General features: G+C 45.1%; 1 protein-coding gene across 1 annotated transcript in view; it reads right to left on the bottom strand.

Annotated features, from left to right (window-relative positions):
- TRPM8 (transient receptor potential cation channel subfamily M member 8) overlaps positions 1-12,616 on the bottom strand; it is an 89,188-nt gene extending 76,572 nt beyond the window's left edge. Inside the window, exons 1-4 of the mRNA XM_043877762.1 lie at positions 12,495-12,616; positions 9,323-9,396; positions 4,024-4,180; positions 1,629-1,806 (exon numbers count right to left, since the gene is read on the bottom strand). Of these exons, the coding sequence (XP_043733697.1) occupies positions 1,629-1,806; positions 4,024-4,180; positions 9,323-9,396; positions 12,495-12,611 (526 nt within the window). The 5' untranslated portion in view covers positions 12,612-12,616. The remainder of the gene's footprint in view (positions 1-1,628; positions 1,807-4,023; positions 4,181-9,322; positions 9,397-12,494) is intronic.
- Between the last annotated feature and the right edge of the window lie 248 nt (positions 12,617-12,864).

The raw sequence follows: 12,864 nt of genomic DNA, 5'->3' as shown, positions 1-12,864 counted from the left end.
CTGCTTCTGTTAGGTCCCTACCATTTCTGCCCTTTATTAAGCCCATCTTTGCATGAAATGTTCCCTTGGTAGCTCTAATTTTCTTGAAGAGGTGTCTAGTCTTTCCCATTCTATTATTTCCCTCTATTTCTTTGCACTGATCACTGAGAAGGCTTTCTTATCTCTCCTTGCTGTTGTTTGGAACTCTGCATTCAAATGGGTATATCTTTCCTTTTCTCCTTTGCTTTTTGCTTCTCATCTTTTCACAGCTATTTGTAAGGCCTCCTTAGACAGCCATTTTGCTTTTTTGCATTTCTTTTTAAAAAAATAATTATTAGACTTTGATAAACAGAATTAAATCTCAAGGAAATATGAGTCAAGCTCAAATGAAAGGGATACTGCAAAAAAAAAAAAAAAAAAAAAGTTGCCTACAGTCTTCAAAAATGTCCTGAAAGGCAAAAAAAAAAAAAAAACTAAAGAACAGTTCCAGAGGAAAGAAAGATTTTCAGTTTTATATGATATGAAAAAGTAAATTAATTAGAATACAGGTAGAGGAAAAAGAAACTTCTTTTTTTGCTCTGAAGGACATTGTTGGGATAATTAGCAAAATTAAAACATGGACCTTTTGTTAGATAACTGTATTGGTCAATGTGAACTTCCTTAAGTTTGAAAGTTATACTAGTTACATAAGAAAACAGCCATGTTCTTCAGAGACATGTGCTAACATGTGTGCGTAAGGGCTAAAGGTCATGATACCTAAAATTTACTCTCACAGGATTTTTTTTTTTTTTTTTTTTGGCTCTTGCACCCCACAGCTTGAGGGATCTTAATGCCCCGACTAGAGATTGAACCTGTGCCCTCTACAGTGGAAATTCCACGTCCTAACCACTGTATGAGATGGTTAGATAGCATCACCAAAGAGCAACTGGGCAACTGAACAACAACAATAACCACTGGACTACCAGGGAAATCCCTCAAATGATTTTTAAAATCATAATACGTGAATATTTACGGAGAGAGATAAGACAAACATGAGGAATTGTTAACAACTAGTGAATTTAAGTAAAGGCTGTATAGATATTCACTGGATTATTCTTACAACTCTTCTGTAGGTTTAAAACTTATCGTAACAAAAAAATCACAAAAGAAAAAAATTAGCAAAATATATCAAATAACAAAGCCACGGTTATGTGTTTTGATCCGCATCAGACACTCACCCGGTGCTCACAACCTGCCAGCCACGGTCACTTTTTTCAAAGCATATTATTGGTCCCCAAATGAAAGAGCAAACATTAAACTTTCTTTTTTGATTGGCCAGAATACTCTGAGTATTTTATGTAAAAACGACTAAATGAAAACGTTAGGTTAAGAGAAACATGCAACTACCTACATGCAACTTCCTGATCTGTGAATAAGGAAATCCCCCCACCCCCCGGAGTTCCGGATCTGTTTCCTCATTAAAGGATCTTGTTTCTAACTAAGATCAGGATTAATCATACAGCTCTAGAGTATCTGCAGTCTTGCGCATGAATGGCAGAGGACAATTTCGTTCAGTCTCTGAAGACGCGGCGCAGCCTGGACAGACAAACCCGCGCGCGCCACGTCCCGGCCCGGGGACGGTCCCCTCGGCCACCGGGGGACCCGCGCACCTTTCGACTGCGCGATGTAGATCAGGCGGCTGAAGATCTTGCGCATGCGCGGCTTCAGGGCGAAGTTCTTGGCGCCGCCAGTCACAGAAATGACCAGGTTGGGCGTTTTCAGGTGCCAGTGCTGGGTCAGCAGCTCGTAGAGCGTCTCCGCGTCCGTGTCGCAGGACAGCCGGATATACTGTGGGGAAGGGCAGAAGCATCAGGGTCCGCAGGCGTTCTCCTGATGGCGGGGGCGCGGCCCCGTCTACCTGTTCCTTAGGGACGGGAGCGCATGGCAGGGGAGGAAGGTCCCCTTGGGGCAGTGGAAGGGGACGTGGGTGCCCCTGCAGGGACACCCAAGCCAGCTAGAGAGCTGGAGACTTCATCCTAAAGGCAGTGGGGCACCCGTCAGGTGTTCTAAGCAGAGTAGAAGCCAGAGGGGATTTACATTTTAGGGAGCCCTCCAGCAGGAGTGCTGACTATAGACTGTGAGCCAAGACAGGCGGGGAGGCAAGACAGTGGTGGCCCATCCCGGGACAGAGGCCTTGGGAAGACACAGAGTGGACAGAGGAGAATTTAAGGAAACTGTTAATAATGGCCAACTGGAAACGGGCACCTGCCATCTGCCTCTGAAAGGGAAAATATTAGTCGCTCAGTCGTGTCCAACTCTTTGTGACCCCATGGACTATAGCCCGCCAGGCTCCTCTGTTCTTGGAACTCTCCAGGCAAGAATATTGGAGTGGGTTGCCATTCCCTTCTCCAGAGGATCTTCCTAACCCAGGGATCAAACCCAGGTCTCCTGCATTGCAGGCAGATTCTTTACTCTCTGAGCCACCAGGGAAGCCATAAAGGGTGGTATGTGGCACCAGGGAGGTCCCTAGGTGGCAGAGGGAAAGGAAGAAGAAAGGCTTCCCTGATCGGGAATCAAACCCAGGCTGCGGCGGTGAGAGCACCAGGGAGCTGCCTTTACAAGGATGCAAGCAATCACTGTAGTCACTGACCTTTGACACATCCTGAAATGAGTTCAGGGTGGAGATCAAGAATGAAACTCTGTGCTCTGGGGAAAACCCACAGAACAGGGCTTCAGATAGTTATTTTCAGGATATTATATGAGCCCAAATTCTTGCATCTTCTCATATCTACAAAAACACTAAAATCATTCATGGAGACACCTGCTCCTCGTGACTAGCAGCAAGCGTCTACCAAAGTGGATGTTTGACTACACATACCCCCTTCACTAAAATCATATGTAACACTGACCTTGCCCCCCTACCTCTTTGGAGCAGCTTCTCAGCTATCTGAGATGCTGTCTCCTTGGCTATAGTCCTCATTTGCCCCCAATAAAACTTAACTCACAACTCTCACATTATCCTTTTTGTTTCCATTCGACACAATCCATTAAACAGCTTTGTAAAATGCTGTGTAAGAACCTGCAGTGTGGGTATGCAAAGGAAAATATCACCTTATTCAAGGCCATGTTTACTCTCAAGATTGTCATATGCCAAACTAAACCAGACCACTCATAAATGCATTTGTCAGGCATTTTGTAGCAGCGAGGGTCAACGAGGATATCACATGAGCCTGCTCTGTGCCTGGAGAAAGGATACTGGGTGACAAGCCAGCCATCCTTGTGGAGCTCCATGCTGGGGTCACAGGCCAATATTTCCAGAATGAGCCAAGCTCCATGACAACCATTGTCAAAGGCCATCTTGTTTGTCAAGAGCCATCCTGTCCCTAACCAGCCAGCTCCCATCTCTATATTCAGTAACACATGCACCATAGAGAATCAATGACTTAACGCCAACCCTTCCCTTAGGAATTTTCTTTGTTCTGAGTCTATAAAAATTGGCTGTAAGTCCACAAAAGCATCAGCTCTCCCTTGAAAACTCATCAGCTCTCAGGATCGGCCTGTTGTTCTAATAGCATCTCCCGCTCTATCCTCCCTTTGGCGGTCATCTCTCCCTGCTCTGTCAGAAAGCCGACCTAATGTCTTAGCAGCACCTCTCACTATCTCTGTCCTTTGTTCTCAATGAATCCTTTCTTCTAAAATACTCTGTGTCTGGAAATTCTTTTCCAGCCCACGCCCGGACAGCCGTAACATTTGGTGGCCCATATGGGAACTGAACCCACAACCTTGGTGTTACCAACACCTTACAGATGGAACTCCTCTTTCTGCTTTTCCTGCTACTCACTACTGCCTTAACAAGTTCACCTGTGGAGTGTTGCCATGGCACATAATCTAATCATAGCTTTTGATTTTTTTACAGTCTTTTTCTGCAGTCATGTTTGGGTTGACAAGCCATCTCTTCTGCTTTCATACACACTATCAGACAATTTGAAGTACCTCAAGATACTTCAGTAACCTACCGTGTTAGCATATGGATTAGCTAGTTCAAGTAGAAAAACCATTGCTTACCTTCCCTTTCTTCCCCTGAGTCTCAAACTGAATATCTCCAAAAGCATCAGTGGGAAATTCCTTTGTATGTTTCTTGTAATTCCATTTCTCATTTTGGTTGATCTGGGTGCCTTCTATGTGTTGGTTCTGGGCATAGCCACACTTGCACACATTTTCCCTGAGTAGGAGGATATTGACAGGAAGGAACAGATTTCATTAAATCTACTTAAATGTTTCATCACGTTTCTTAGACTACACATGATTAGCTTAAATCAACACAAAAAGAGATTTTAGCATCACATCTAATTTCCAGACTGTTTTCATCATCTCGGTTGTTTAAAAACTATCTTGATGTTTTATCCCTGTGACATGGAAGATTCAGGCAATACACTGCACTTGCGTCTCCACTGAGAAAGAAGAAAGCAGGAATGCAGGGAATAAAAAACAACAGAGAAGACTTCTTGAGCCTTCACATGCTCTGGCCATAGCCCTAACTATTCTAGACTCCCAGTCACTTCTCTCTCAGGTTCTGCAGGACACTTCCGTTTCTTTAGAGTAAATTTCTTCATTTAGGTTAAAATAACTCAGGGTCCTTGTAACTAAAAGTCTTAATTATTAACACTGTGTATGTGTGTGTGTGTGTGTGTGTGTGTAGGTGTGTTCAGTCACTCAGTAACATCCAACTCTTGCAACCCCATGGACTGAAGCCCACCAGGCTCCTCTGTCCATGGGATTTCCCAGGCAACAGGACTGGAGTGGGTTGCCATTCCCTGCTCCTGGGGATCTTCCCGACCCAGGGATCAAACCCATGTCCCCTGCACTGCAGGTGGATTCTTTACCACTGAGCCACCAGGGAAGCCCAGATCTTAATTACTATAGGGCATAGAAATTATCTGTATTGATATCAAAACATTCAATATTTTCTAGAGTTATAAAAATTGAGCTAGAACCTAGAATCCAAAATCACTCCTCCACCAGTAACCTTGCCTCTTTTCTTTTTTTTTTTTTGGAACAGTTCTCTTGGGCATCACTCAGTTTGGCCAAGAGGAAAAAAAAAAAAAAGTCAACTGGAATTGATTACAATTGTTTTAGTCTTTTCTCCGACTAAGCCCGGGGGCACTTCCTGAGCTGAGGCTGCTCCGGTGGTGTCAGGATCCTCCCCACCATTGTGGTTCAAGTTGGCTTCCTCCCGTCTTTCTTTAGCTGTTTCTGTCCCACTATCCTTTGGGGTCCTTCCACACCCACCCAAGTTCATTGCAGGATTGGGGAGGGAAGTTCCTGTCCCAACTGTCTTTGTTACAACTGAAGAGTGACTCTCGAACTCTTTTCCTTTCCAAGAGTAGGGGTGTGTTTTGGGTGACCCTGAATGAGAAGCTTGTCTGGCTCCATCTTGATGATTGGGTTGGTAGCCCTGTAAGCACCAATGTACATAAATTGGTCTACAAATGGAGAGGAGGCGGGAAGAATGCCAAGAAGGCATTAGGAGCACAGATACTTGGAGGAGGCATAGACGTGACAGAGAAGGGGGATGAAGAGGATTAGGAGAGAGTCAGGATGCTAGTTCTGCCCCTTGGGACAAGTCTGAATCCTACGGAACTACACTGTTAATATAGTAGCTGCTAGCCATGTGTGGCTATCATTTAATTTAATGTGAAAATTCAGCTCCTTGGTTGCACTAGCCAATTTCAAATACTCACATGGGATGATGCAGATAAAGAATATCCCCATTATAGTAGAAAGTTCCATCACACAGAGCCCATTAGAGCAAAAGCAAAGTTCTTCCTGTCTCTACCTAGAACCCAGGATGGCTGAGGCAGTGAGGACTGCAGAGAACAAACCCAGATCCAGGAACATACAGCCTCGAGAGTGCCAGGAGGCAACCCCTAACTTGGGCAGCAGTGTCAGAGGGTAGCCTCAGCAACAGGGGCCATAGTCAGGCATCACTCTCCAGTGACCACACAAGAAACAGACATCCGAAAGGGGTTAAAGAAGAAAAACATGAGTGTTCTGGGCTTAGCACATATGGGACAACTCTGGGGGAGGTTTGGAGTAGTTTACGTCAGCTGGTGTGCCAAGCAGCAGCAAAATTACACTATTACTATTACCAGTCACTTCCTTTGAGTCCTTTGTCCGATGAGTAATTTAGATTACACAGAGCATCCCCACGGCTGATAGATGAAAATAATAAATATGAGAAGTTAAAAAGCTTATGGAGTCTTGACTCTGGTCTACAACCTTGGGTCTCCTCTGAGATAGGCACTGGGAGACCCCAAGGTGTTCCTGTCCTCAGCTGGCATTGTGGAGGGGGAGGGCTACTCACTTCGAAGGCAAGTCCCTTCGTTTGGGGTCAGACCTGAGCTGCAATCAGACACCATCAGGTGGGTAGTTGTAGATTTCCCTATCCTCCATCCACTTCTGCTGCAGCTAGTAGAAACACCCTGACTTTCCTTTGAGGACCCCTCCTTCCCACACCAGATCCATATGGACACAACACCCAGTCAGTCAGTTCAGTCACTCAGTCGTGTCTGACTCTTTGCGATCCCAAGGACTGCAACACACCAGGCTTCCCTATCCATCACCAACTCCCGGAGTTTACTCAAGCTCATGTCCATTGAATCAGTGACGCCATCCAACCATCTCATCCTCTGTTGTCCCCTACTCCTCCCACCTTCAATCTTTCCCAGCATTGGGGTCTTTTTCCAATGAGTCCGTTCTTCACATCAGGTGGCCAGAGTATTGGAGTTTCAGCTTCAACATCAGTCCTTCCAATGATCCAAGACTGGCCAACTACATATTTCATCACCTTCCCAAGGATTAGAGTGGGTCCATGGCCCATGCCAGGCCAATAAGAGCCATGAACTCCAAGATCAAGGGTCCAGGACTTTGGGTAGAATTGCTAGGAATGAGGCCCTCTTTCCCCTCACTGGTAAGCTGAACTGGTATCAGCCAGAGTTGTGGTGTCCATTTTGCCATTACAAAGGAGGCGCCTTCCCACCCAGAGAAGGACAGACCCACAGATAAAAAGAGGCGGGGTCTTGGTGACACTAAGCCCTGGATCTGGCTGTGCTTTCCAGCCACAAGTTCCCATTACAACCACCACTCATTTAAGCCAATTAGATTGGATATCTGCAAATGACAAGGTACTGATGAATAAAGTCAGCCTAAGGCAGGGTCGTTCTTAGAAGGGGAAGGAGCTGGGCCTGAAAAGAACGTACACATGGTTGCTTCCATGTCCTAGCTATTATAAATAGTGCTGATCCAGAGGGGTGGTCTGGGGGCAGGGGAGGGAGGCTCAAGAAGGAGGTGATATATGTATAATCATGGTGATTTGCATTGCTGTATGACAGAAACCATCACATTGTAAAGCAATTTTCTCCCAATTAAAACATAAAAAAAGAATGCACAAAGAAGAATCAGAAAACTGAGTTCAATCCTTCATTTCTCTCCTACCAGCAATATGAAAGTGAAAGTGTTAGTCTGCTGCGCAGGCAGGTTCTTCACCCCTGAGCCCCCAGGGAAGCACACGGTTTATCACTGGATGTTGAATATAGTTCCCGGTGCTATACAATAGGACTTTGTTGTTTGTCCTTTCTATATATAATAGTCTAGCTATTCACTGATTGTTTAGTTGCTGCCATAGTTTGTGTTTAAACACTGACTCTCTGTTGACCAGAGGCAGATCAGGAGTGTTATAATCAGCCTTAGATCCAACCTTGGCTTGGCTGCCTGTTCACTGCATGAACTTAAACTAATTATTATCTTTTGAACTGAATTCTCTTATCCTAGAAATCCAGCAAAGTATACATTCTGAGTTGTAGTAAGGATTCAGTGGGATGTTTCATAAAATTCCTGCCATAGAAAGTTCTCAGTCAATGTGCTTTCTTTCTTTGTATAAATTAGAAAATGAACATCAGAAAAAATAAGAGATTTCTATTTTATCGTTGGTACAAACTTAGTCGTTATGAAGCATTTTGACAGAGTATAAACTCTGTGAGTCAGCTATCTATCCCCCACATTTCCCTGAAAGATTTTGTGTTAATTTGTTTGACTGGTAGAAAATACCATTTGGATTCATTCATTCATTCAACAAATATTTATTGAGCATTGACTGTATCAGGGAACTTTACATACTTGATCATGAATTCTACAACTGCCCTGCAAGGTAGCTTTTATCATTTGACTGACAAGTCAAGTGAGACCTGGGAAGACTCACTGCTTTACCCAGGGTCACATTGCTGGGCTTCCCTTGTGACTCAGATGATTAAGAACTGGCCTGCAATGCAGGAGATGCAGGTTCGATCCCTGGGTCAAGGAGATCCCCAGGAGAAGGAAATGGCAACTCACTCCAGTATTCTTGCCTGGAAAATCCCATGGACAGAGGAGCCTGGCAGGCTACAGTCCATGGGGTCGCAAAAGAGTTAGACATGACTTAGCGACTAAACAACAGCAATAAATGATAAACCATAATGGAAAAGAATATTTTAAAAAAGAATATATATGTGTGTATAACTGGATCACTTTGCTATACAGCAGAGAAGAATGCAACATTATAAATCGACTATACTCCAATTTATAGAATCAATAGCTAGACTGTCTCCTATCACCAGTAGGCAAAAGAGAGGGAGCAGAGAGGGAGCAGAAGAATGCAACATTATAAATCGACTATACTCCAATTTATAGAATCAATAGCTAGACTGTCTCCTATCACCAGCAGGCAAAAGAGAGGGAGCAGAGGGAACATATGAGAGAAAGGGAGGACTAAAATGTCTTCATTAGAGCCCAGGGCACCTTCCGTGGGAAACATCATCAGTCAGTCCACTTATCACTGGCCCTTTAGGTAACATTCACCGAGGACTCCCCTGGGGTTGCTCCCTAAGGCTTTTGTGACTCAACCTGGATGTTCCAAAACATGGGAGACTCAGCATAGATGAACACCCAATCAGACAAGAGAAGCCACAGTCAACAGCCAGACAGAGGAGCGGGTCAGATTGCCACGTGTGCGCATGCCTGCCGTTGCCTGCCAACAGCTATGAAATAACAAGGTTCATTGCCACGGCCACCTGGGTGGGCTCCCAGGCTCATGGGAACACCAAGAGAGTGACAGCCTGTCTTGGAACCTTCACCCACTCCTGCCAAAGCTTAAAATATGAAATGATACCTCTCTAGGGACAAGCTGCTTGCCAAATTCTTCCTGCTCGCACACCATTTCTGAGAACTGCAAGATGCAAATAACCTGAATAATGAACTAGTCTGCTGTCATGGTTGTTAATAATTTATCTTTGAACATACTAGCAAAATCGGAGGCAAAAGAGGTACTTACGTGGCCTTGGAATCTTTGGTGAAGAAGACACACTCCCGTTTCTTAAAATTTGCTTCAATGAAATTCACCAAGTCCTTTGGAGAGAGAATATGGGAACAGCACATCACTAATTTGCTCTTAACCCCTGCTGCTCTTCATGAGTGAACTAAACTTATTTCAAAGAGTTTAAGGATTCACTGCAGATCAGTAGCACCCAGCATCCTGTCACGCCTTTAGAGTACACAGACCTTTAAAAAAGAGGCAGATGTTTAAATTTTTATAACTAAATGTAAATTTTTCTAACAGTTGCTTGGCATGATCTTGTAACAAATGTCACACACACAAAGTATGTTTTTTCAACTCTAAGGCAACCGGGAGAAAATAAGGATCTGTTGGTAGCTTAGCATAAATAATGTATTACTGCAGATTCCCATTCCTCTAATGCTTGCTTTTCCAAAGATGATAAAGTGCAAATGCTCTTTTCAGACTTGCATTTGTCCCCCCACGGGCAGGTGGTCAGGCATATCCAGGACCTAATTCTGACACGTGATGGAAAACTTCCCTTTAGGTGACAGAAGCAAACCAATTGGCAAAGATTGAAAACTACTTTGAAAATACATATACTCCTTAGAGTGGGAAAAGATATTTGCAACATGTATTGATCACCACAGGCTTGGTAAGTAGAATATATAAAAGATGATGAGACACCAAGAATAAGACAGACAACGGCAGGAGAAAACGGCAGGAGACGTGAACAGGCATTAAATAAAAGAGGATACAGAAGCCATAAATGCGTGAGGAGCTCAGCCTCCTCGGGAATGAGGCAAACGTGAAGGGAAACCACAATGACATCCCATGACACACGCACCAGGCTGGAAAAATTAAGAGAGCATTGGATCCAAAGGCCTGGGAAGGGCCGGGCAGGAGGCCTCAGACCCACTGTGGGTGGTGAGCAAATTGGCACAGCTCTGGGAAACTGGCCACCGCTGTCCCGTCAAAATAGTCCCTGTGTCCTGGGAATGCCCTGCACGCTCAGATGCCTGGCACAAGGCTGGCAGCTTTAGGGGACTGTCTTGCCCCGTGGAGGTGGGGCTGGCAGTCCAAACCCACTTCCGTCAAGTCACTGGGCACCCACAGTTCTCAGACAATGTCCTGTGCATTTTCCTCCTGTCTTTGCACCAAAGCCAAGCCTGACTCCTCATCCCCCACAGCGAGGCCATTACAAAAAGGGAAGGGACTGTCCCTGTCCTGGAAAAAGGTCCACCGTGCCTTCAGCAGCCTCCCCTAGCCATCTGGTGCCCACTACTGTACGTTCTTAGACATCAGAGAATAGGAACCACATGCCCCCTTTACCTGGCCCTTTAAATGATATTTCACCATAAATCCTGTGTCTTAACCCCAATTCCCATTAGGGAGAGGTGTTCACCTTCACCCAGCAGCCTCAGCCCAGAGAACCTTCTCCAGGGACCACCTCACACATCTAGGAAGGTTCAGAATGGCCTTGCTCCTAATAGCAAAATCAGAAACCCAAATGTTCATCCCCCTTAGGCTGGACAAAGGAGCGCGTGAGGAAGCCCAGTCCAGCAGGATGGAATCAACGCCACTACACCTGGCCACTCGGAGGAACCACAAACACAGGTCAGCTAGCAAGAAACTGAATCCACAAAGGAGTAGTGATTGTGGGATTCCACAAATGTCATAACAGACAAAATGAAACCATCCACTGTTTGCGCACATATATTCAAACCATAAGCTTATGAATAAAAGCAAGGAATGGGGAACACAAAATTCAGGACAGCATGGAGGGCTTTGACATGGGGGGCACATGGGAGTCTCCTGAAAAGCACTGGTGATGGGTGCAAGAGTGTTAGTTGTATTGTTTTTCCTTAGGCTGGTAATTTATGTTTGTAGGTTCTTTTCTACCAATATTAATAAAAAAAAAAGTAGAAAGCAAAAATAAATCTCATATCCTCTGAATGAAAAAGTTTCGAAGCCCTGTGATGTCCTTTCATCCTCATCATTTCTTCTAGCTCTTCACTAGTTTTAAGTCTACTTCACACAGATAAACAGAGGAGCCTTCTGCCCACTCACCCCTCCCCGCCCCAAATCCAAAGCAAGCAACTCCATGTGCAGGGACACAGAATGGCGAGAGGTGAGACAGGCACCAAGGAGAAGGGCTAGAAGCTACACCAGAACAAATGCAGACGCAGAATGAGCCACCAGCCACGGAATTAAATAAAGGACTTCAAAACTCACTTCTAAGGTGAACCCACAGGGCTGGAAGCAAGAACACCAAGCATTAAATCATAAAAACAAATATTCAGAGCATGGTATTTCACTACAATGTGTAAAATATGTAAAATAGATACCATATATAAAATAGCCAGTGGGAATTTGTTGTGTGACTCACAGAGCTCAAACTGGTGCTCTGTGACAACCTAAAGGGGGAGGATCCGGTGGGAGGTGGGAGGGAAGTTCAAGAGGGAGAGAATGTGTCTATCTATGGCTAATTCATGCTGATGTATGGCAGAAACCAACACAATATTGTAAAACAATTATCATTCAATTAAAACTAAATATTTTTTTAAAGTGCAGTATTGAAAATGTGATATAAGTCAGCTAATAGGTGCACTCTTGAATGAATAAATAACAAGGTCTTATTGTACAGTACAGAGAGTTATATGCAATATCCCGTAATAAACCATAATGAAAAAGAATATGAAGAAGAAGATGCATATATGTGTGTGCGTGTTAAGTGAATCACTCTGCTGTACAGAAAAAATTAACACATTGTCAATCAACTACACCTCAATAAAATCTATTTTTTAAAGGCCCAAAACAAATGCATTCTTTAACAACGTAAGGTTACAGTTACAATCTTTAAAACAGGAATGCTTGACAAACAACACAGAAAAGAAAACACAGACATGAATGCGATGAGACATGATCTTCTTAAAGGAGTGAAGTGAAAGTCACTCAGTTGTGTCCGACTCTTTGCGATCCCATAGACAAGCCCATGGAATTCTCCAGGCCAGAATACTGGAGTGGGTAGCCTTTCCCTTCTCCAGGGGATCTTTCCAAACCAGGGATCGAACCCAGATCTCCTGCACTGCCGGCGGATTCTTCACCAGAAAGGAGGAGTACATCCCCAAGGAACCTTAACTGCGTGTTGGAGGCGGCACGGCTAACTCACGCTCTCCGCGTAGGACACGTCGGTGCTCCGGGACGTGCTGGAATACAGGGTCCGCGTGCTGTCCGGCGTGCCGTTCCTTCTGTTCCTCATGCTGAGCCGTGCGCCCTTGAACGACATCTCTCCTGTGGACAGAGGGGAGGGGGGAAGATGGGGTCACCAACGTGGACAGGCTTCACTGAAGGCTTTACCGCAGTGCCCTCCCCGAGCCCCTCCCCTCTCGCCGACTGCTGCCCCAGAGCCCCGTCCCTACCCGCGCCCACCCCGGGCCCCCTCACGAGGTAATTGTCCCCCGGCCTCTGCCCTCCTCACTTCATCTCTCCTCCGGGACCCAGCCTGAGTTCAGTCCCTCCCTACGCTTTCCCTGGCCCCT

Source organism: Cervus elaphus, chromosome 20 (genome assembly GCF_910594005.1).
Source record: "Cervus elaphus chromosome 20, mCerEla1.1, whole genome shotgun sequence".
Lineage (NCBI taxonomy): Eukaryota > Metazoa > Chordata > Mammalia > Artiodactyla > Cervidae > Cervus > Cervus elaphus.
This window is presented reverse-complemented; position numbering and strand designations above follow the sequence as displayed.